The sequence below is a fragment of the Vicugna pacos genome, chromosome 21 (assembly GCF_048564905.1).
Source record: "Vicugna pacos chromosome 21, VicPac4, whole genome shotgun sequence".
NCBI lineage: Eukaryota > Metazoa > Chordata > Mammalia > Artiodactyla > Camelidae > Vicugna > Vicugna pacos.
In genome coordinates, this window is record NC_133007.1 from 23,236,993 (window position 1) to 23,259,993 (window position 23,001).

The 23,001-nt window shown below is 37.2% G+C and overlaps 2 protein-coding genes across 2 annotated transcripts in view; both read right to left on the reverse strand.

Annotated features, from left to right (window-relative positions):
• Positions 1 to 23,001, reverse strand: part of LOC102535553 (T-cell surface glycoprotein CD1a-like) — a 77,227-nt gene that overhangs the window by 18,999 nt on the left and 35,227 nt on the right. The window lies entirely within an intron of this gene.
• LOC102535296 (olfactory receptor 10R2-like) lies at positions 14,138 to 15,079 on the reverse strand. Its single transcript, XM_006215708.3, has one exon. It carries the CDS (start codon positions 15,077 to 15,079, stop codon positions 14,138 to 14,140), a length of 942 nt encoding a protein of 313 aa, XP_006215770.2.

Genomic DNA, 23,001 nt, shown 5'->3' on the forward strand with positions numbered 1-23,001 from the left:
TGTCATTTCTAAATCTATTTCTATTGAATAATTTTTCTACTGTTTATGGATTATATTTCTCTTGCATCTTTAAATGCCTAGTATCTTTTATTTAGATGTAGAAAATTATAGATTTCATATTTTTTCGTATTTTGTTCTGTTGTGGTGGTGTTTCATCAGTTCAATCCTTTCAAGCCTTCTTTTATGCTTCTTAAGGCACATCAGAGCAGCCTTAAGGCCAGTGCTGATTTAACACTACTACTAAGGGAAAGCCTTTCCACTCTGGTTACCAGAAACACAAACTCTTTGTGAACTCTAGGAATTGTCTGGTTTATCACTTCTGCAAGAGGTAGTTTTTCTAGTGGCCGTGCAGACCAGTACTCTGCCAAAGACTTAATGAAATCCCTTTGCTAATATGTAGGGCTCTCTCACTGTGCTAATTTCTTTCTAGTCCTCTGCCCTGAAAATACCCTCTTTGTCCTCTGTGAACTCCAATCTCTATCTGCTAACTCTATGTGACTGCCTCACACGTCCTACCAAAAATTTTAATAATTAAACTTCTAATATCTAGTGCTTAAAATATTTAAAAATATTTTTGTCTCACTCCATCATGGTCACAGAACACCCCTGGGGCTCTGACCCAGTCCCCTACCAAGGCAGTGACTGCCAGTACACTAGAAGAAACTATGACTCACATCAGGCTGTGGATCTAGCCCTCCAGCTCCAGCCTACACTCCTGCCAAGGCAGCAACCACCATCAATCATTGCTTCACAGGAGAAACGGCCACTCATGCTGGGGTACAGCTCCAACCACTCTGACTCCAGCCCGCACTCCACCAAGGTGATGATCACCATCATGCTGCAGGAGAAGCTGTGGCTCACACCAGGCTCTCACACCCTAGCCCCTCTGGCTCAACCCTACCCTCCACCAAGGTGGTGGCCATCCGCACTGCCTGGGAGAAGTCGCAGTCTGTGCTTGCTTCAGATCCAGCTTCCCTACCAAAGCCGCTGGGTATAAACAAACTTCATAGTGACACTCCCACACGAGGACATACCGTCAAAACTAGCAGAGGTAACTTTTTCACCTAATTTTACAGTGATAAAAAAAGAAATTCAAACAAAATGAGAAGACAAGAATATGTTCCAAATGAATGAGTGCGATAAAATCCCAGAGAAAAAACTAATAAACAAAGATAAGTAACTCACCTGATAAACAGTTCAAAGCGATGTTCATAAAGATGCTCACTGAACTCAGTAGTAAATGGAAGAACACAGTGAGAACTTCATCAAAGAAATAGAAAATATAAAAAAGAATCAATCAGAGCTGAAGAATAAAATCACTAAAATTTTAAAAGATACACAAGAAGGAATTAACAGCAGATTAGATGATACAGAAGGACACATAAGTTACCTGTAAGAATAACTGAAATCACCCAATCAGAACAGCAAAAAGAAAGACAGAATTTAATGAGGGCAGTTTAAGGGACATCTGGGCAACATCAAGCACACTAACATTTGCCTTATAAGGGTCTTAGAAGAAGAAGAGTGAGAGAAAGGTGCAGAAAGAACTATTTGATATAATAATGACTGAAAACTTCCCTAACCTGAAAAAGGAAAGAGATATCTAGATCCAGGAAGCACAGAGACCCCAAATAAGATGAACCCAAAGAGACCCACACCAAGATATATCATAATCAAAATGACAAAACTTAAATCCAAAGAGAGAATATTAAAGGCAGCAAAAGAAAAACAAAAAAGTAACATATAATGGAATCCCCATAAGGCTATCAGCCTGAGAAATTTCACAGGCCGATAGGAAATGGCATGGTATATTTAAAGTGTTGAAAAGAAAAAAAAAAGGAAAAACTACAACAAAGGATACTCTACCCAGCAGGGTTATCATTCAGAACTGAAGGAGAAACAGAGTTTTCAAAACAAGCAAAAACTAAGAGTTCATCAACAGTAAAATGGCATTACAAAAAAATGTTAAAAAGTCTTTCTTAAGCCAAAAAGAAAGGCTACAACAAGAAATGAGAAAGTATATGAAGGGAAAAAGTCTCACTGGTAAAGGAGAATATATACTAAAGGCACTGGATCAATCGCTGTAAAACAAAAAACTACTGCAAAAGTTAAAAGACAAAAGTCATAAAATCAACTAAACAGTTAAGGGCATCTAAAAATATAAAAAAAAGGCATCAAAAACATAAAACATGGAGGGGAGTAAAAATGTGGGGCTCTTAGAATGTGTTTGAACTAAACTACTATAAATTTAAAACATATGTATACACACACACACACACACATATATATGTATATATCATGATAACCACAAGTCAAAAATCGCCAATAGATATTCAAAAAAGGGGGGGAAGGAACCCAAAAATAGCACTAAAGAAAATAATCAAACCACTAGGGAAGAGATTAAAAGAAGAAAAGAACAGCGAAGAACTACAAAAACAACCAGGGAACAAGCAATAAAATGGCCACAAGTACATACCTATCAATAATCATGTCAAATGTAATGAACTAAACATGCCAATCCAAAGAAATAGGGTAGCTGAAAGGATTGAAAAAAAAAGACCCATCTATATACTGCCTACAAGACTGACTTCAGTGCCTCAGACTCACAGAGGCTAAAAATAAAATAGAAAAAGATACTTCGTGCAAATGGAAATAAAAAGAAAGCCCAGATAGTAGTACTCGTATCAGACAAAACAGACTTTAAAACAAAGTCTACAACAAAAGACATAGAAGGGCATGATAATAGAGGGGTCTCCAACGATAAGAGTGATATGAAATTTCTCTTCCCTTTAATTATTTAGCAACTTCCTATTGTGTACTGGAATGCATCAGGAAAGAGAGCAGCCTCTGCTTTCTCAAATACTAGAATGTAAGTACTCTGGGGGTAGCTTTGTATTGCCCATTGCATACAAATACAAATTGCTATATTTGTTTAATATATTGATGACTAGATATTTGATTTTCTAGATGGCATCTGTAAAAGGTATTATGTAAGTCCATGAAAGGGAAGGTGGAATTTTAAGCCTTGGAAGGAGAAATTTGGAAAGAGACCCAGCCCACAACCTACCAGATCACACTGCATAGTTATAATTCGATTACTCATATATCAATGTCACACAGCCTAAAAGCTGTAGAACATGAGCTAGGCCCCAATTCTCATGGGTGCCCATTTATTATTGTTGCTCTGGCTTTTCATAATTCATTATGCATCATCTGATGACCAACAACAACAATAAAACTGGGATCATCCCTGAAAAATGTGATTTGTTTACCTCTTCAGTTCCCATCTCTGAGGCTTACGCAGTAGATTATTTGTTCCCCAAATGTTAGGATAGTGAGGTCTGAAGACAGCAGAAAGTCTAAGAAAGACATCTCAGTTATATACTCACTTCTGTTACTCTCTCACCACTTATTAGACTTTTCTAATATACCACTGTCACCAGAGAATAGTTTCATATGAAATTTGAGAATGGACACTGAATGAACCAAATGTTGAAAGCACATTCTTGATAGACAGTGACAGGTATCTGCCCTTTCTGTTTCAATCATCCAGGGAAGACTTCCTAGAGGAGTCAGTCTCTCAGAGATGGCTGACAGAGAGGGAGACTGGCATAACTGAGACCTCACAGAACAGCAGCAAGGAGCAGATCTGAGGACTGAAGGGAAGTTGTGAAGTGGTTACACGCAGGTCACAAGGTTTTACTCTGCTTCTTCCTAACTTCCGAGAGATGTAAAGACCTCTAGTCAAGTATCTGCCTCAAGGACAGAATTAACTTCCTACAGGTAGCATCCTAAAGGCGTTAGCTAGACCCCTAATTACCCTCATTCTTTCCTGCAGTTCTCTGATACACAAACTCACAACAGATGAGAGAGGATGCAGAGTTGGAGAAAAACAAACAAGTGCCAGTTCTACATTTGCATGCCACTGGTTTCAGATCCTGTATCTGAAATGGGGTTAAACGTTTAGCTCTCTGCCACTGGACTCAGCAAACATACTTTTTAGATATTCAAGTTCTCTGGAATTCTTCCTCTTTGGTGAGATGTGGAAAAATTTACTGTCTCTACCCTCCCTCATGAGTCATGACTGACTACAGGGGAGGTGCAGGGAGCATCGCACGCACTAAGATCAAGGCCTTCCCACTCGACTCTGTCACAGACCCCTTCACTGGCTCCCAGCAGAGATGCTCCTGCTGGCAGTCCCCAGCAGCGGTCCTCAGAGCAGCAGAAAACCCTCAAATGAGATGATTCCTGACTCAGAGTCTTTTTATTTCCAGCTATACCATTTTTAGAGGCTACCAACAGAGCACTCACAGCAGCTACGGCCGCGTCCAGCAATTTTCAAATGCGCACAACTGTCCCTCCTAACATCTGCTCAATTCCTGGGTTTCTCGGCCATCTGGTCTTCTCAGTGCATCTTCCCCAATAAACATCTCTCCACGGGGTGTTAGCCAAGTCCTCAGCCTTGGTGCTGCAAAACCCTTTAAAGAAACCTGTTCAAAGACCTCAGAGGTTTTGGAACAGGAATAAATCTGAAAATACTGTACTTGGTCTCATTTCTAGAATCACTTCTCGACACTATTGTTGTGGAGGAACGGCCTCTCATCTCATTCTCCTGCACTTGAAGTTACTTTTCCAAGATGTTTACTATAACCATTCCTTTTTATCAGAGTTTAACTCAGGTTTCCAGTGAACTTAGTATGAAACTTATTCCATTTCAAATATTCCAATATGATTTATCCATGCAAACAAAGAAATAGCTCTGGATAGCCTTTAATTCCATATTTAGAGAAAAGTATATAAATTGAACTTAAATTGAGACACTGTCTCCAAGAAAGTTTTGTTTATACATGTTACGTATTACATTCATTGACTTCATCCCCAAAACACCAGGTCCACACTACTCTAAAGTGGCTTTCTTAGGTTTCCAGTGTAATCAGGTACCACTTCCAAGTATGCCATATGAACAATACGAAGCATAAGTTTTAGTTGTATTTTCCAGCAGTTGCTATCAGAAATCATTTCCAATGTCTATTTTACATTCTTGAGGTTAATTTTATGTGTAAACTTCACTGGGCCATGGGGTGCCCAGATATTTAGTTATATTTTATTCTGTGTGTGTGTGTGTGTGTTTCTGAATGAGATTAACATTTGAATCAATAGACTGAGAAAAGCAGACTGCCCTCCACAGTGAGGGTGGGCCCTATCTAACCCCTTGAAGGTCTAAATAGAACAAAAATTCTGAGTGAGAGAAGATTCTCTCTCTGCCTGACTATTTTTCAACTGGGACATTAGTCTTCTGCCTTACAATTTAGACGTGGACTGGAACTTACATCATTGGTTCTCCTGGTTATCAGGTCTTTGGACTTGTACCAAAATTATATCATTGGCTCTCCTGGTTTCCTGCTTATCAGCTGAAGAACTTGGGACTTCTCAGCCTCCATAATTTTGTAAGCCAATTCCTTATAATCAACCTCTCCCCCACCTCTCTTTTCATATATTCTATTTTTCCTGTTTCTCTGGAGAACCCAGACCAATGCACAAAATGGGCTCTGCACATAAATGACAGATGGAAATGGAAAGAAAAAAGAAGATATCTTTCAAATTGTATTATAAAAAAAAGACTGCAGGGTGTTACTCAGTATCTTTGGTTTTCAGATGAAAGCAGCACAGTACAATCTTGCATAAGAAAGGGATTCTATTAGCTTAAATAATTGGGAAGTTCAACACAAATCTGATCAGATAGGGCTCAATTCAGAGACTTACACTGCATCATAGAGCTGAATCTTGACTGAGAGGTCACCCCTGAAAAACATCCTCATGTATCATTTATTTTTTCTGTTTAAGATTTATCTCAATTTTATGTGCATTTATGAATATATTTTTCCTTTATATGTCTATTTTTAATCTGCACAGCCATTTTTTTCCTGTTTTGCCAAATGTTTCAGCCCCATCTCTTAAACAATAAATATTTATTGAATGAATAAATAAATCTTTTTCTCTTACTCCCTTTCATTTGACTTACTTTCACTCCATGTGCTAAATTTTCTCTTTCAGTTCAGAAATGGTTCCTAGTATTATATATCAGAAATTTTTCGTAAGCTATCTTTATCCAAACAGCAGGAAAAATGGACATGACAGTCTTAAACCTCCATTCTGGTGATGCAAGTGAAAAGGCGCAGAGATTCTTGGGCTCAGAGCTCTACATTTAAATTTAATCAAAATTCTTCCTAGATAGAATAAAAGTTGGAGCAATGTATGACTGATTCCACAGGTCTTTTTACCCAACGCTATGGCAAGAGATGAAGGAGGTAGGGTTTGTCCCTTGACTGAAATACTTGAAATGGTTCCAGGATGAATTATGTCTTATTGTACTGCAAAAAGTGAAAAAAAATCCAAGTAAAATTGGATTCAGTGCATAAAAAGGAAAAGGAATTCATCGCTCCCATATCTGAACATACATCAGAACATCAAATGAGTTGCAGGCAAGTTGTGAATCACAGACTATGACATCATCAGAGACTCAATTCATTGATTTTCTTAGCTCTCCTTTCTCCTCTATTTTAGTTTCATCCTCTGCTTGGTTTTCATCATGGGAGTAAAATGGAAGGCACTGTTGAGGGCATCTTTCTTTTCTCTTGCTTATATAGAGAAGCAAAATAATAAGAATCTGAGTGTTGAGAGTACATTATAGGAGTTAGACTGTTTCTGCTCCTACAGTTTGCAAGTGTTGAAAGAAGTCTGTGAAAGTGGTGACAGCAGCAGCAGCAGCAGGGGCAGGGTTCCCTTGTCCTGTGGCTTTCAGCTAGTGCCATACGTTTTTGAAATCACTCATTCCAGTGGCAGAAGACTCTCAATACTTTCACACCTTCCAAATATTTGTGGGCGCATAACTTCTTAAATTAAATTTTCTTCTTAAAATAGTTATATAATTTTATTGTTCCTGCATTGATTTCCAACTGAACCAATGATTCAGTAGTAATTAGCAAAAACATGTAATTGCATAAAATATTTTATTGTAATTATGAGGTTAAACTCTGCTTTTCAAAAGACACTGGAAGAAAATTAATAACAAATCACAACATGGTGAATATACTTCCATAATATCTATGTGACAAAAAATTATATCTAGAAATATTACAAATGCCTATAATTCAATCGGAAGACAGATGATTCAATCAAAAACTTGGAGAGACATTCCAATTAGAGAATGGATGACAGTTTTGAAAAGGCACTCCACTAAGGAAAATAAAGAGATGGACAATATACAAACAAAAATATATTCAGCATCTTTCATCAAGGAAAGCGACAAGTATATACGATGTGGTTCTACTCATGAAATTCTAGTCTGTCAAACAAAGTTTTAGTGACAGAAGCAATCATTAGTTTCCCAGGCCTGGTGGTGGTGTAGGAGACTAACAAGGAAGGGCATAAAGGAAAATCTGGGTGTGATGCAAATGATTTATATTTTGATCATGGTGGCATTTACGGAGATACACATTTATCAAAACATATTAGACTACGTACGTCAAACGGGTGTGTTCATTGTATTAAATTATGCCTCAATATTTTTGGTTAAGAGAGGAAATATAAACAAATGGAACTCACACCATAAATAAAAGCTAAGGCTATAAAACTTCCAGGTACAAATGTAGGGGAAGGTTTATTTAACCTTGGCTTAGGAAAATGTTTCTTAGACAGGACACAGGAAGCACTAAGCATAAAAAAAAAAAAACTGTAGCTAAATTGAATCAAAATTTAAAAGCTCATTCTCATTAAAAGGCATTCCTGAGAAAACAGATATGCAAGCTACAGACGCGGGGACACTATTCACAATACGTATGTCTCAGAAACAGCTTTAGTCCAGTACATATGAATAGCTACTGGAATTCACTAATTTAAGGACGGTTTTGTTACAGTGTGCAGAAGACTAGGACAATTTACTTAAAAGATACATGAATAGTTAATAAAATTACAATAATTCTTCAACATAATTTGGTACCAGGTTAACACAAAATAAAACTAAATGAGATACTACTACTTACCCCACTAGAATGGCTACTACATTTTTAAAACTCTCGTAGTACCACAAGTTGGAAAGCGTGTGACACAACTCATGGGGGTGTTATGTGGCACATCCACTACAGAAAACATTTGGGCAGCATCTTCTAGAGTTAAAGATATATCTACCCAGACACATAAGGGAGAAGAATGAAAGTCTATGTCCAAAAAGACTTTCACAAATATGTTCATGGCAGGTTTATTCATAATAACCAATAATTGGCTACAAATTAAATGCTTATCAACAGATAAATGAATAAATATATTTTTGCATATTCATACGGGGGAATCCTACAAAGCAATAAAAAGAACAAAGTACTATGGATATATATATTCTCTGTATGTTATTTTTATATATAATGAAATATTATTCAGTGATAACAAGGAAATTCTGCCTTTTGCAACAATATGAATGGACCACGAATGCGTCATGCTAAGTAAAATAAGTCAGACAGAGAAAGGCAAATACTGATGGTCTCACTTTTATGTGGAATCTAAAAGGCTGAATTCATAGAAATGGAGAGTGGAATGGTGATTATCAGGGGCTGGGCAGTGGGAGAAATTGGGAGATATTGAACAAAGGATACAAACTTCCAGTTATTAGAAGATGAATAAACTCTGGGGATATAATGTATAGCATGTTGGCTATAATTAACAATACTATATTGTGTAGTTGAAAGTTGCTGAAAAAGTGTACTTAAATGTTCTCACCATACACACACACACACACACAGGTAATTACGTGAGATGAGGGAACTGTTAAACCAACTTTAGAGGGGTAATCATTTCATAACATATAAGCATATCAAATATAGCTTGTACACCTTAAACTTACACACATCATATGTCAATCTCTCTCAATAGAGTTGCAAAAGAAATCAATACTGTGTTATCTCAAGGTAGGGAGTCAACTAGGAAGTGGCATAAAATAATTTGCAAATGACAAAAATATACTTCTTGATTGATGTGGTGGTTGAATGTGTGAATGCATTTGTAAAACTCACAAATAACTTACACTTAAAGTAGTTAAATTTAATTTATGTAAATTATCCCTTAATTTAAAAGTGAGATAAGGAAAAATGTGAATCCAAAGGGAGATTAAGACTCCCAAAGCCACATTTTTTTTTCCTCTCAAAGTACCTTTATTTTTTTTTATTTTTTATTTTTTTAACATTTTTTATTGATTTATAATCATTTTACAATGTTGTGTCAAATTCCAGTGTTCAGCACAATTTTTCAGTCATTCATGGACATATACACACTCATTGTCACATTTTTTTCTCTGTGACTTATCATAACATTTTGTGTATATTTCCCTGTGCTATACAGTGTAATCTTGTTAATCTATTCTACAATTTTGAAATCCCAGTCTATCCCTTCCCACCCTCTACCCCCCTGGTAACCACAAGTCTGTATTCTCTGTCCATGAAGACTCCCAAAGCCACATTTTAAAAAATCAAATCAACAAAATACACTCAAGGAACTCAAAATACGATATTAAACATTGTGAAAGAGAAAGTACAGAAAAAGACCAACCTTTTCTGGTACTCCTAGTATCAGGAGAACAACAAGAACAAAAGACAACTTCCAATGGCAACAGCTTAAGAGAACACCAGCCAAAACAGGAAAAGCTCACAGGCTCCAACTGAGTCGAATACTTTCTTTTGACAACACAAGAGGGCGCCCCACAGTTACAAAACTAGGAATACTATGCTAGACCAGCCACCCCTTGTAAGAGTACAAGAAAATCAGTCTCACGTAAACATGAACCCAGAAAAAGAGCGTGCTCAGATCCCATATAAAGTTATTACAAGAGAAAAGAAAAAAGAGCAAAATAACATCCTTATAGGAAATAACTGTGCCCATACAGTGAAAACCAAGATGCACCGTACAGACTCTCCTTCAAGTAAAGGACTTGCTGCCCCAGCTGATGGCAGTGCTGGGGGTGGGCAGGCTTCAGCTGTCTGACTCTTCAGACATTTGGGCAGCAACGCAGACACCTCACCCAAAGTACCACCCTTTCCCAGAGCAGCCCACACCCAAACACGGATTGATGCAGATTTATAAACTCGTGGCCATCTTGGCCCAACTCAGGACACGTCTGAATGGTCATTGCACCACAGAGCTCACCGATGGGCCAGCTGAGCCTGTCACTAAGAGTGCTTTCAGCTTGCCTTCTCTCCCTGCCCAGTACTTCCCCCTCGTTCCATAGTGTTAATCCCATGCATTTATTAATAAACATCCTACATGCCAGCCTCTCTCAGAACGTGCTTCCCAGGGAACACAATCTGCAAAAGCCTGAAAGGTATATTCGCAAAATAGATGAAAACTAACTAGATATTTCATAAGAAAAGAAAAGAAATTTAAGAAGTGTAGAATATCCGAAATATCAGCAAAGATGAGAATTCAAAACAACTCAGTTGTGAGTGGTTAGAGGAAGAAAAGTTTTGGAAAGAGAAGGAATGCATCAGGAAGCAGCTAGACATGAAAGAAAAACCATTTCACAAGTGGAGTGCAAACCTGGAGGAAAATAAGATGGAGCAAACATGATAGACAAGGCCATAACAGAACAGTAGATGCAAGGAGAGAGGAAAAAAATAGAGAAAAAAGATAAAAACAATTCTAGAGAACGCATTTCCTAGGTTTCTGTTGTTAGTTACAAAGTTTGCAGTCAGGCAAATACTAATGCCTGACATTAGAAGCCACAAGTGTTGTTTCTGTTGGAAAACAGAGAAAGAGTAATACGGTGTTTGTAATATTTTATTTGTGACCCCTTCGTGTTCATTTTGTAATAATTTATTGATATGCCAATCATGATTTGTACACTTTCTTTCTGTGTGTTTTGTTTCCATAAAAAATGCAAATATACTGTTCTTTCAACGAGGTGATATATTTTATATGACCAAATTACTTTTAATATTTTCTATTCTATGCATTTTTTTATGTTTCCTCTGAGAATTTTTTGCTCTTATGTTTTGATCTCTGGGTTTCAAGTTCAAGTCTTCTTTCAATGTCTGGCAATCCTCAGATGTTCAGATGTAGTCCAGACTATGGCACAAAAAAGCTTGCTAAAACCTCTCTGTACGTGGGTGTCCGTTGTGAACTTGCGGGCTGCAATGCAGGAGAGTCAGGCAGAGCAACATTACTGAATTTGTGGAGGTGACCCCTAACTTACAGTCACTTGCCGCAGAAAGAAATCCTTCTGCTCCCCAATGGAATTGTTTAAGGCTGGCCGTCAACCTTCCGGGGTCTGAGTGCGAGAAATGAGCTGGTGATGCCCCATGCTACCAGGGCAGTTAGATTCAAGCCTCTGTTTTAGGCACAGCTCCTCACGTTTGCCCCAGTTCTGCCTGGTACCTTTAGCCTGGAACTCCTCTGGTTTAACTGCCATTAAAAATGTCTCCAATTTCATCCTGGCATGGATGAAATATAAAGTAATGCTTCTCAGATGACAGCTTACAATATGTGAGCTCCTTGTTACTGACTTTGACAAGATGGGTTTAGGAGTTGAATGTAAGTATTAAGCAACTTTTATAGAATTTGATATTTCTGAAACATCTAGTCTGTGGACACATCTCTTGGAACAGAGAATAGAACAGTTAGATTTTTCATTTCATTTTCTAATAATACATTTTTATTGTGTTTTGCTGAAGCATTGGCTTGTGATAAAATGGAGAAAGAAAACTAATTGGTCCTTCACTGCAGATGATTCAAGAAGCACTGACTGAGAAGCTGTGTTCCTCATAGAACATTAAATCAATCTTACTCTTTTCAGTGTCATCTGAGAGACTCAATTGTTCAGACACAGTTATGTGCTGTGAATTGGTTTGCTTTTGGTTGGTTTCCCACCTTGTGCAGGTCTATTTTCAGCATTCTTTCTTCTCCTTGGAACCATTTTTTGCTTGTTTCTATAATTTTTGTGGTATCGTCTGTGTACTGTCCTTTACTTTCAACCTTCTTGATGAGTGCTTTTACGTTTTTTATACTCCTAACATCATTTTGCAACACTTTGGGGCAGAAAACATATGTTAAATCCCAACAGGTTTATTTAGAATTAAAGAATACAGATTCCATAACAAAACTAAAAAGTCATTATTGTTAGAAATATAATGGAAAGCTACTAATTACAAAGGCAGTGAAGTATTTGGATTCTGCACCACTAAACCATGACAGGTCACACATACACAAAACAAATAATGATATCGTATAGTAGAATAGTTTAATTAACAAAATTAAAATATTATCTGTAACATGTATACAAACATTTTAATCCAAATGAAAATATTTCACCAGAAATAATTTGGAAGAAACCAATAATAAAAATTCAATAAATTCTAAAAATAGAACTTATACCAATCACATGCTCTCACTAACACACACAAAAAAACTATTTAAATATCAGAAGTTATTTAAATATCAATAAAGAATTATCTATAATAAATAAATGTTCCATTCCTTAAAAAATGTTTGGGTAATAAATGACACTTGCAAACCTATTAGGAAGGAAAAAAAAAAAAGAACAAAATAATGGAGATGACCGATGCTGTACTTATAGAGAAATGTAGTAACTTAAATGCCTTAATCACTTGACTAGTAGGAATGAACATAATAATAAAAGGCTTAATCCAAAGACTGAAAATGGGAGATAGGAATAGAGGTAATAATTTAAAACATGAGCACATTACTGATGATTTTATAAACTTTGATTTGGAAAACTAGATAACAATAACAAGGGAGAATACAGTGACATTTTACCCTGAAAATGGAGGTCACACATGCAATATAAACTTCAGTTTTATTCACTAAGCTTTAAAAAGAATATTGATAAATGGCAGTGTGTGTAGAGGACTGCACACAAGAAGGTAAGGTGTCTGAAATTCAGGTCGCTGGAGTAATGGGAAAGGACCACATTAGCATCATAACTGTCTTAAGCACCTGTGAACCAAAGATTAGACTCACTGTACGACACAAGAGAGAGAGAGTGTGAAAATCACAGACAGGCATGTTATTAATTAAAATGAGGGGAAATAACAAAATGAGAGCTGAAAACAACAGGAATGTACATTTTGTGATATCCAGTCAGTGCAGGCTGGCTTCCCTTGGTGATACTGATGAAGGAATATCTGTACAGGTAAATGGTAGACAAGATGACTACCCAAGCCCTTCACTTTCTTATATTATATACTCAGATGACAAATTTGAAACTGGGAGCTCCTCTTGTTAATACATTTAGGGTAGAAGACCATGTAGACATCTTCGTCAGCCTGAGGCCTGAGGCAGGATTGGATGGTTATTATTTTCTATTCATTTATATAGTGTATCTTCTGTTACATAAGGAGTGGTTGAAAGGAGTGGTAAGAAAAGGCACCAAGAAATATCTCTTTTTTTTTGAAAACCAAAGAAATAACATGCCCTTGTAGAGATGGGGGCAAAGCCATGATTAATATAATTACAGTCTTCCATTCTGTGCAGCTTTACATGTTACATGTGCATTCTCCTATCTATTAGTTACAAACAAAATCCCTGCGAAGTAAATGAGAAAAATTATATTACCCTAATTTTCCATATTTAAAAATTAGATTTGGAGAACACCCATGGTTTTCTTAAAGTCATGACCTAAATAATATCAAGCTTAGTCTTCTAATTGCCGTTACAATAACTTTTCCCCCATCATGTCATACTCCAGTATCTATACCACATTCAGGCCTGAGCACCTCATTTTAAACTGAACATAACCTTAAACAAAAAGGAACAATAGAGATTTGGACTAAAAAGCCAATCACAGGACAAGAGATAATGGTTGCTGAGACCCTTTTGAGAACTATCTCTGGAAGAAGAGGAAGAGTAGGAGAGTTATTCTTTAGTAACAGATACTTTCCTATCTCCCTTAATCTTCACCTCAACCTTAAGGTAAACATATTACCATGTCTGCTTTACTTAAGAGATCATTACAGCCCCACAACGTCAAACAACTCATCCAAGGGCACAGACTTATACAGATAAACAGACTACAAACTTTTATGACTTAAATAGTGAAACATTTGGCCCAAATGTGTGTGTACTGTTGGAAATGTTTTTTTTAAAAAGACTTAACAGAAAACCTAGTCTTCATAATCATCCTCCGAACAGCCAGCTGTACATCTTTGTTCCTGAGGCTGTATACCATGGGGTTCAACAGTGGGGTGATGATGGTGTAAGTCACTGTCACCAGCCTGTCTGTGCCTGTTGTATACTGGGCTGAGGGTTGCAGGTAGACAGAGGACGCACAGCCATAGTGAACAATGACCACGATGAGATGAGAGGCACAGGTGGAGAATGCTTTCCGCTTGCCTTCAGCTGATGAGATCTTCAGGACAGTGGAGACAATAAATCCATAAGAGATGCAGATGAAAATCAAAGGCACAACTAGCACCAAGACCCCACAGATAAAGATGATCAGTTCATTGATGTAGGTGTCAGCACAGGCGAGACGGATGACTGGTGAAATATCACAAAAGTAATGATTGACCTTGTTGGAGCCACAGAAAGGGAGGCTAAAGACCAAAGTTGTTCCCACCAGAGATACTATAAAACCACCAAGAATACAAGTCACTACCAGTTGCCCACATACCCTCCAGCTCATGAGAATGGCGTAGTGCAGAGGCTGACAGATGGCAGCATAGCGATCATAGCCCATCACTCCCAGAAGCAGGCAATTGGTGACAGCAAAACCAAGGAAGAAGTACATCTGGAAGACACAACTCATGAAGGAGACTGTCCTGAGTACAGACAGCAGATTGATAAGCATCTTGGGCAGGATAACAATTGTGTAGAAGGTCTCAGAGGTGGAAAGGACACCTAGAAAGAAGTACATGGGTGTGTGGAGGCTGTAATCCAAACAGATGACTGAGATGATAGTGAGGTTTCCACTCAGGATGATCAAATAGAGGCAGAGAAAGATCACAAAAAGGACAAGCTGCAATTCCCCAAGGCTGGAGAAGCCCAGCAGGAGGAACTCGGTAACGCAGGAGGAATTGGCCATGGAGCGTTGATCCCACACAGTCAAGTCAATGTGACTGGGTCCAGAGAACTTTGAAAGTGAGAAATTAGGGAGACTTTACCTTCGCAAAGTAGCTAGCACTGTCTGGTTTGAAAGAGAAGGCATGCAAGGATAAAGAAAGATTGTAAACTACTCAGATATTACCCTAAATTATTGTGCACCATACTGCTATTTATCTGCCAATGATTTTAGTAATACATATAGGGACAAGTGTTCACATGAAATGTACAAACATTGGCTCAAATAAAGCTTATTCTTCAATCACCTTCCTTTGTACCTTTTATAGTCTCTGCTTAATTGCTGGTAATCTAATCCTCAAAAAAAAATCTTTATCTATATTAATTATGGCTTTAAGTGGTCATAGTTTTATTCATATTATCGATGCATATATTCCATAAGCAATAACAGTAATAATTGAAGATCCAGTTCCCATCTGCTTTTAATACATTCCTCATCTGGGGCAACATCCATTGAACTGTTCTGTGCTGCCTGTCCTCAAAGCACAGAGTTCTTTTTCATTCCTAACCATATATCCTAGTTCCATACAATCATTCACTAAAATTAATTTGGATTAAAGCTACTGTTACTGACTTAGAGCTAGTGTTATGATTCCTCTAGATATTCTTATAGGGTACTAGGTCCAATTTCCCCTTGCAGAAAATGAGTTGCTAGAATAATTTAGCTTAGATTCAGCATTCATCAGTTGCCCATTTGGTCCTATGTCTTCACCTTGACATACCTGACTTGGAGACCCAACAGTCTATCATTCCCAGGATCTATCTCTGAATTCCTAAGTAGGAAGTCTCAGGCACTTTCCCTAAGGCCTCTTACATGGTAATTATTGCTGGTAATAGATTATATATATTTTAATTAAAATATTATTATCCTCTTCAACCTCACACCCGAATGTGTTCCTTTACCTGGATTCTGTATCTCAATAAAGTTTCAAAAGCTTCTTAGTCATCCAAGCTGTAAATTTCTGAGACATGTATAAACACATGAAACTCTCATCCTCCAATCTGTTTTGTTCTGTAATACTTCTAGGGTCCATTTATTCTTTCCTGCCAGAAATTAGCTCTTACTTGGACTAACCCTAATCATTATAAATGGATCCTCTGGATTCTATCTCATCCCACTCTAATTTACCCTCCATAATGGCCACAGAGCTGTACTTCAAAAGGACAAATCTTACCCTATTAACAAAACTAAATAACCCACAATGATCTATAAAGTCAAAACAACTACAGTCTTTCACACTTTTCCCAAATGTACCCTTCTACTCATGACTGCCAGTATAGAGTCCATGGCATGCACTTTAGCACTGAGAAAATTTGATCATGTAATTTTTTTATACTACTCTCAAACTCTGGAAATAGCCCATGTTTTATGTTTGTTATTGTGGTTTTTTCCTTCTTTTCATTTTGAGACTTTCTTTAAATTCTCAGTTAAAATAACACGTACTCATTGATCCTTCCTACAACTTCTTAATCATGCTTTATCACGTTCTTTGGGTTTCCTTAGCAATCACTAGAATCTTACTTGCTTTGCCACTAGTATTATGAGTTTGTCCTGGTCTCCACAAATGTAACTTACTGGAGACCAAAAACTGATCTCAACACATACCACAGTGTCTAGTAAAAATCAAGTACCTGAAAACGTGTTGAAAAAACAAATGACCGATGATCCCAGTTTCTTTTCTAAATTATTTCAAAATGTAAACATAGATGGCATTTGATTTCAGAGATTTTCTAAACTTGTTCCCTTGATACTAATCTAGCATACAATATTAACCTTCTGCTTCAACATTTTGGGATGAAAAAACTCTCAGACATTCTCAAAATGCAGGCACAAAAGACCCATTAAAAATTGCTGCCATCTCATTTTCTTTTCTGATTATCAAGTGGTTTTCACCTTATCTCACTAACCAATCTTTTTAATTTTATTTTTAAAAGTACCCTATTGTTGGTCTTAAAGTCCTTTACAAAAAACACAATTTCTATTATTACTTGATCATTTGCTTGGAAAAAGGTCTAGCAAAATTTTGAAATAGGACAAGAATCAAGAGCTTTAACTCCTATTTTGGTAACTTTGAATTGCCTTCTCTCTAAACTGTATGAGCAGGCAGTACACACTGAACATTTAACTGGAACAAAGTCTCCTCTAGTATTCTTCCTGAAATATCATCTCTACTTTTCCAATCTGCTGGTCTCCTTTCTTTGAGGAGTTTCTCTTTTACAGAATCAGCCTCAGAAAGAACAATGAATAGTTATCCCCCAAAAGCTGGAATTTCTGAAAGAAATGGAAGGCCACACTAATCAATGGCTATTCCACGACCCTCCCATACCAACTCTCGCAATATGTCATCTACTTTTTCAAACTCACGTGGGAACCAAAGTTTGAAAATAAATCTACCATCAATAATTTCGACTGTACTTAACTTGCTCTAGGGTGCTGCAAAAAATAGTCAACAGAAGATAGTGTCCTGAGTTTGGAAAGGAAGATATTATAGATTAAAAAACAAAAAAGCTTTAGAAAAATGAAAAGAGGGGAAAAGAAAAGGAAAAATAGAGTAATTAAATTGTCTTAACAAGTGCAAAGAGTAAATTGATCTTTCATTATCTTGCTCAGTAACTCTTCATCACCTATAGGGTAAAGCCAACATCCTTTAGTTAGTTAAAAAGGCAACCAATTATCCTCCCCATCTACATTTACAACCTTATCCTCTAAATCTTTATTACACAGGAATTGCACTGAAATACTTACCGTTTTCTGCCTACGCCTTCATATTTCAAGACTTCTGTTCTGAGAGAGAAAGTGAGAGAGAAAGAAACAGAAATCTCATCCTCCGGTTTCCTTTTATCTTCATCTGTGGCCCATTCATTCTTTAAACTTATTTTAAAGTCATCAGTGATTGAACTTTAAACCATCCAGGGATAGTTTGTTGTGTGTTGCATACTTAAAGCTTCCTTCAGGTGTCTTTATCAAAATACTCAACATATTATATCAAAATCATTTTTTCCTGATTATCTCACCAATAGACTTGACAGCCTTAAGGATAAAGGCCACAATTTATTCCCTGTGTATCCTTGAAACATAACCTAACACTTAAATAAGTGGCATATATGGACTACAAGGACTCAATGAGTAAGTAAATGAAAGAGTCCATTAATGAATTAGTAATGGTATCAATCAGTACACTTTATAGCAGCTTGGTCCCCTATGAACCATCACATGCCTCCTAAGTAAACACACTTTCTATGTTCTCCATATGTTCCATATTCTATATAAACTTTTATTTTCTTTCTTTCTAATACTGTATCTCCCTATGAAAAAAAAAATCAAAACTTATCCTGTGGCCCTGCCTTCCTTTTATCCTTCATTTTTATCCTTTGTTTTCCTTCATCCATTTCTATGATTTTCTATTTTCCACCGCTAATAACCAGGTGAAAACAGATCACTCGCTCAAGGGAAAACCCAACAATTTTTAAATTTGAAAAACATATAAATGACCAGATTGTCACTGCTCTTCTCAAGAAGGAAATAAATGTCCGTAAATAAAATAAAATTTTTACATTCCTTTAAACCAGAGTTCTAGTATCCAGTGACATGCATGTGTCTTCACTCTCCAGACACTTTCTGGAAATATCTATGGCTTCTAGGTGAAATTTGCCAAAATTATCTTCCTTGTCATAGGGCCCCCAAATTTTTTTTCCATTTCCTACAAACTCTCTACATCAGTGTGAGAAAACTATCTACATCATTCCATAGAAAAATATCACCTGTGCCTTTATCCATGGGCAGTTTAGCTATTTTCTCAATGAGTATCACCAATGGTCTTTCCTTTTTACGTTGTGATGTTCTCAATGTCTTGGTTGGTTATTGAGATCCCTGTCTCCATAGGGAGCTAATTACCACATGGTGCTCAATACTTGCCCATAATTTCCCCAGTTAGCAGGTAGAACTGTGGTAATACACTATGAGAATTAGCTGGCCAAAGAGAAGGCCCTTTTTAATGCACTGTGCAAGTTAGCTGGTTTCCTCTTAGAAATTCTCTGGGGACTTATTATGGAGATGGAGGTTTTCTGGGCACTGTTTGTTAAAACAGACATAAGGGAACTACCTTCTTTGAGTTTCCCTGCCTACTGACTCTAAATGTTTATTCTCAGGTTGGAGAAAAAGATCCTTTTAACATTCTCATTTCTGAAAGCTAGAAGCGGGGAAGAAAGGTACAAATAACAGGGGGTGGAATATTAGAGTAGCAGAGGCAGCATAAGTCTTCCAGACACATGGGAAACTCATTTGTTCCTGGAATATAATGTGAGCATGACTGACATCTGTTCAATAAAGAAAGAAAGAAAATTTGGCTTGTGGAGTAAAATGTGATAGTGCCCTGTTATAGGTGTTAGCTGAGACCTATCTTTAGTAGAATTTCCTCCCAATTTCAGATTGCACATTCATTCCTTCTGCCAGTGAGTCCAGACACCTGGGCCATAAATGGACAAATGCTAGACACTCATGCATGACTCTCTGAAGGGGCTCATGTGAACTGCTCTCGTGTAAGTTTTATCAGAGGTGCTATAGGGATGGAACAGGAGGAGAAAATTGCAAGGTATTAAGAATTTGATGACTAGGACTGGGTGGCTTCTGTCTCCTTCAGTTATGTCCAAGATTGGGACATGGCTAGATCTTCAGGAACTATTTTGCTGAGAAGATTGATCTATAGGCTTTACCTTTCTCTAGACATACAGAAGATGAAATAGAGCCACACACTATTTTTACATCCTCACCTAGAGAGATGGTGTATTGCCTCTTCCCTCTGAGCCTGGGTAGTCTGAATGACTACTTTGACAAACAGATTATAGCAAAAGTGATGCTACATTGATTTATAAACTCTGGTCTCTAGAATCCAGAGCTTCCTACTTCACGTCTCTTGGAACATCCACTTTTGTATCCTAGTCACCACGATTTTATGGAACCCCAAACAGCACTTAGAAAATTCATGTGATAAGAAACCATGTCCTGAACAACAACTCCAGATAAGCACACAGCCAACAGTTGGCATGAATTAACCAGCAACATAAGTGAGCAATTTTGTGAATGAGTCCTTCAGTCTTAGTTGAGCCACCCAAGCTGTCCCCTTGGGGCCCTGACAAAATCGTAGATTTGTGTGCAAAACGAGTAAGTATTGCTACATTAACAGCAAAAGTTATGGATAGTTTGCTATAGAGCAATATATAATTAGAACAGAATTCGATATCTAAAGACAGGGTACTGATGTAATTAAAACTTTAAAAATATGGCATTGAGTTTGGAATTGGTGGCAGGAGAATCTGTAAAGGCTTAAGGAGTCCGCAACTGAAAGGTGGAAAGGCTTGAGGCAACTCTTGGTAAGCATCTGAAGAACACAGAGGAAACTGCTCTTATACTTTGGTAAAAAGGGGATACTTATATGCTTTGCTGGGAAGTTGGACGTACCATACCTGGAAAACACAAAAAGTACTTAGAAAACTAATAGAATGTCCACTGGAAATTTCTAGGAAGAGTCTCAAAGTAAGAAACGGCTTCCGGAAAAAGATCAAATTCAAGGTGCTTCAGTAAACCTTTGTCTCAGGGTAAAGATCTCAAGAATGTGGCTGTAAGACTCTTTATGAGAATTCAGAAATATTTTAGTCCATGCCAAATAAGGTTTTTATGGATCCTAAGGGAATAAATCCTCTAAGTTAAATGACAGATTTTTTTTAATTTTAAGGGAATGGTCACACATCGTCCTCACAGGTAGTCCGTAATAAAGAAGAGAATGTGAGTATGACTTTAGTGAAGTTAATTTTATAAGTTGATACATAAGAAACCCACAAAGTTTTTTTTTAAGGAATTATATCAACCTGTGCTAAAGGGGACAGAAACAATAAAAATAAAAAGATCTTAGCACCCCCAACCTTCTTTCTTACAGGGAGTAATGAGGCTATGACAAACACTCAACTGCAAATATTGGCCACGTCTTGTGGATAAGAAAGAATGAACAGAGACGAGGAAAAAGATCCTACAGGTTAGAACAAAGACACGTGGAGAATCATTCCCATAAAATAGGACCAAGTCCTAATCAAAGTCAGCATGTACCCAGCTGGGTTTCAGAATTCCTGCGGACCAGTGACTGCCATGTGCTTCATTTCCCCCTTGTCAAAAGGGGGTGTCTACTGCAGGTGTCCTATGCCTGTCACACCACTGTATTCCAGGTGTGTCGGGGGCAGACAGCCTGCATCTTTAGATCACTTTAGAGCTTCAGACTGGAAGGAACTACACTTAAAGCAACTCACATGAATGTGGATTTGATTTAGATCACAAGATCCTGGACCTTGAAAGAGTTAGCCAGATGCTGTAATTGGATGATATTTTGAGAGGTCTTAGGGGGGAAAGTGGGTATATATTATAAATGGTAACAATGCAAACAATTTATAATCAGAGAGAAGACCATATAAAATTTAAAATAATCACAAACATTTTGAGCCTTTTCCCAATAAGGTGTGTGGTCTATGTCCCTTCCCCTTGAATATTCCTGCTTGTGGTCCGGATTATGAGTGCTTGACTGATAAAACACACCATAATGATGCTATGCCTTAAAAAACTAGCAGCAGTCACTCCCTGAATTTTAGAATCTTTATTCTAAAGTTACCATACTGTGATAATTTCCACACAAATATTACTACATTTTCATGCGTACTTTCAGGTGTTCTATTTAGCCAGGTAGAGCAGTCATTTATTCAAAGACAGTTAAGAAACATTTATCAGTGATCTACTGCATGCTGCATACTGTACCAAGAAAAACAAGTACCATATGATTCTACTTATATGTGGAATCTAAAACAAAACAAAGCAAGCAAACAAAACAAAGAAGAAAGAGACTCATTGATACAGAGAACAAATTGGTGGTTTCCAAAAGGAAAGGGAGGTGGAAGGGCAGACAAAAAAAGGAATTAAGTAAGGTACAAATTTTTCAGCTATAAAATAAGTGTCACAGGAGTGACGCGCACACATAAGGAATATACTCACTAACAGTGTAACAACTTTATATGGTGATGGGTGGTAAATGGACTTTTATTATGATGATAACTCCTAATATATTCATTTTAATCACATTAGAAAATTTGAGTAATCAAACCTTGGAATTAAATGATATCAATGCAAAGAATTAACTAGTATATATGTTTAAAAGGAAGTCAATTTGAACAAAAATATTAGATGAATAAAAATTAATTTAAAATGTTTATAAAAGATAAAACAACATAGTTATGTAAGTTATTATAACAAATATGACAGGTGAGGTTCAGACAGGGTACACTACTTGCCCAGGGACAGGCAGCTTTCAGGACAACAATAAATAAATTTTCAAACTTTCAGTTTTATACTGTCTGAAATAGAAACATGCCAGTCTCTTACTTTACAGGAATCTAAATGCAAAGTTTATTGAGTGAAGAGTTAGTATTAAGAATGAATTCATGCAGATTCCTGCATGCTACCTCACCCCCTCCCTTCGTGAACAAAGCATTATTTGGTTATGCGACTGGACAGATTTGGTTAAGGAAAACACATCTATCTAACAGAAGCTGTTACTGTTACTGTGAGGCAAAATAGTTAGGCATGTTTCTGTGTTTGATTCCCCTTGGGCCTGAGGGAAAAATTTCTTTAGATCTCAGAGCAGTTGCAATGAAACAGTAGAGGAGAAAACCAAAGTCCACTCCACAGAGAAGAGTCCCAGGACTGACATTCTGGCCGTTGCAATGAAGCCTCCAAGCCAGCATTAGTCCCTACGAGTGGCCCTACGTTTGTCTTGTAAAATGCTGTCTGGAAAGCCTCTTGTAACCCTGACCTTCCACCATGTTCAGAGAACTATGTTTCAACTAGCTCAA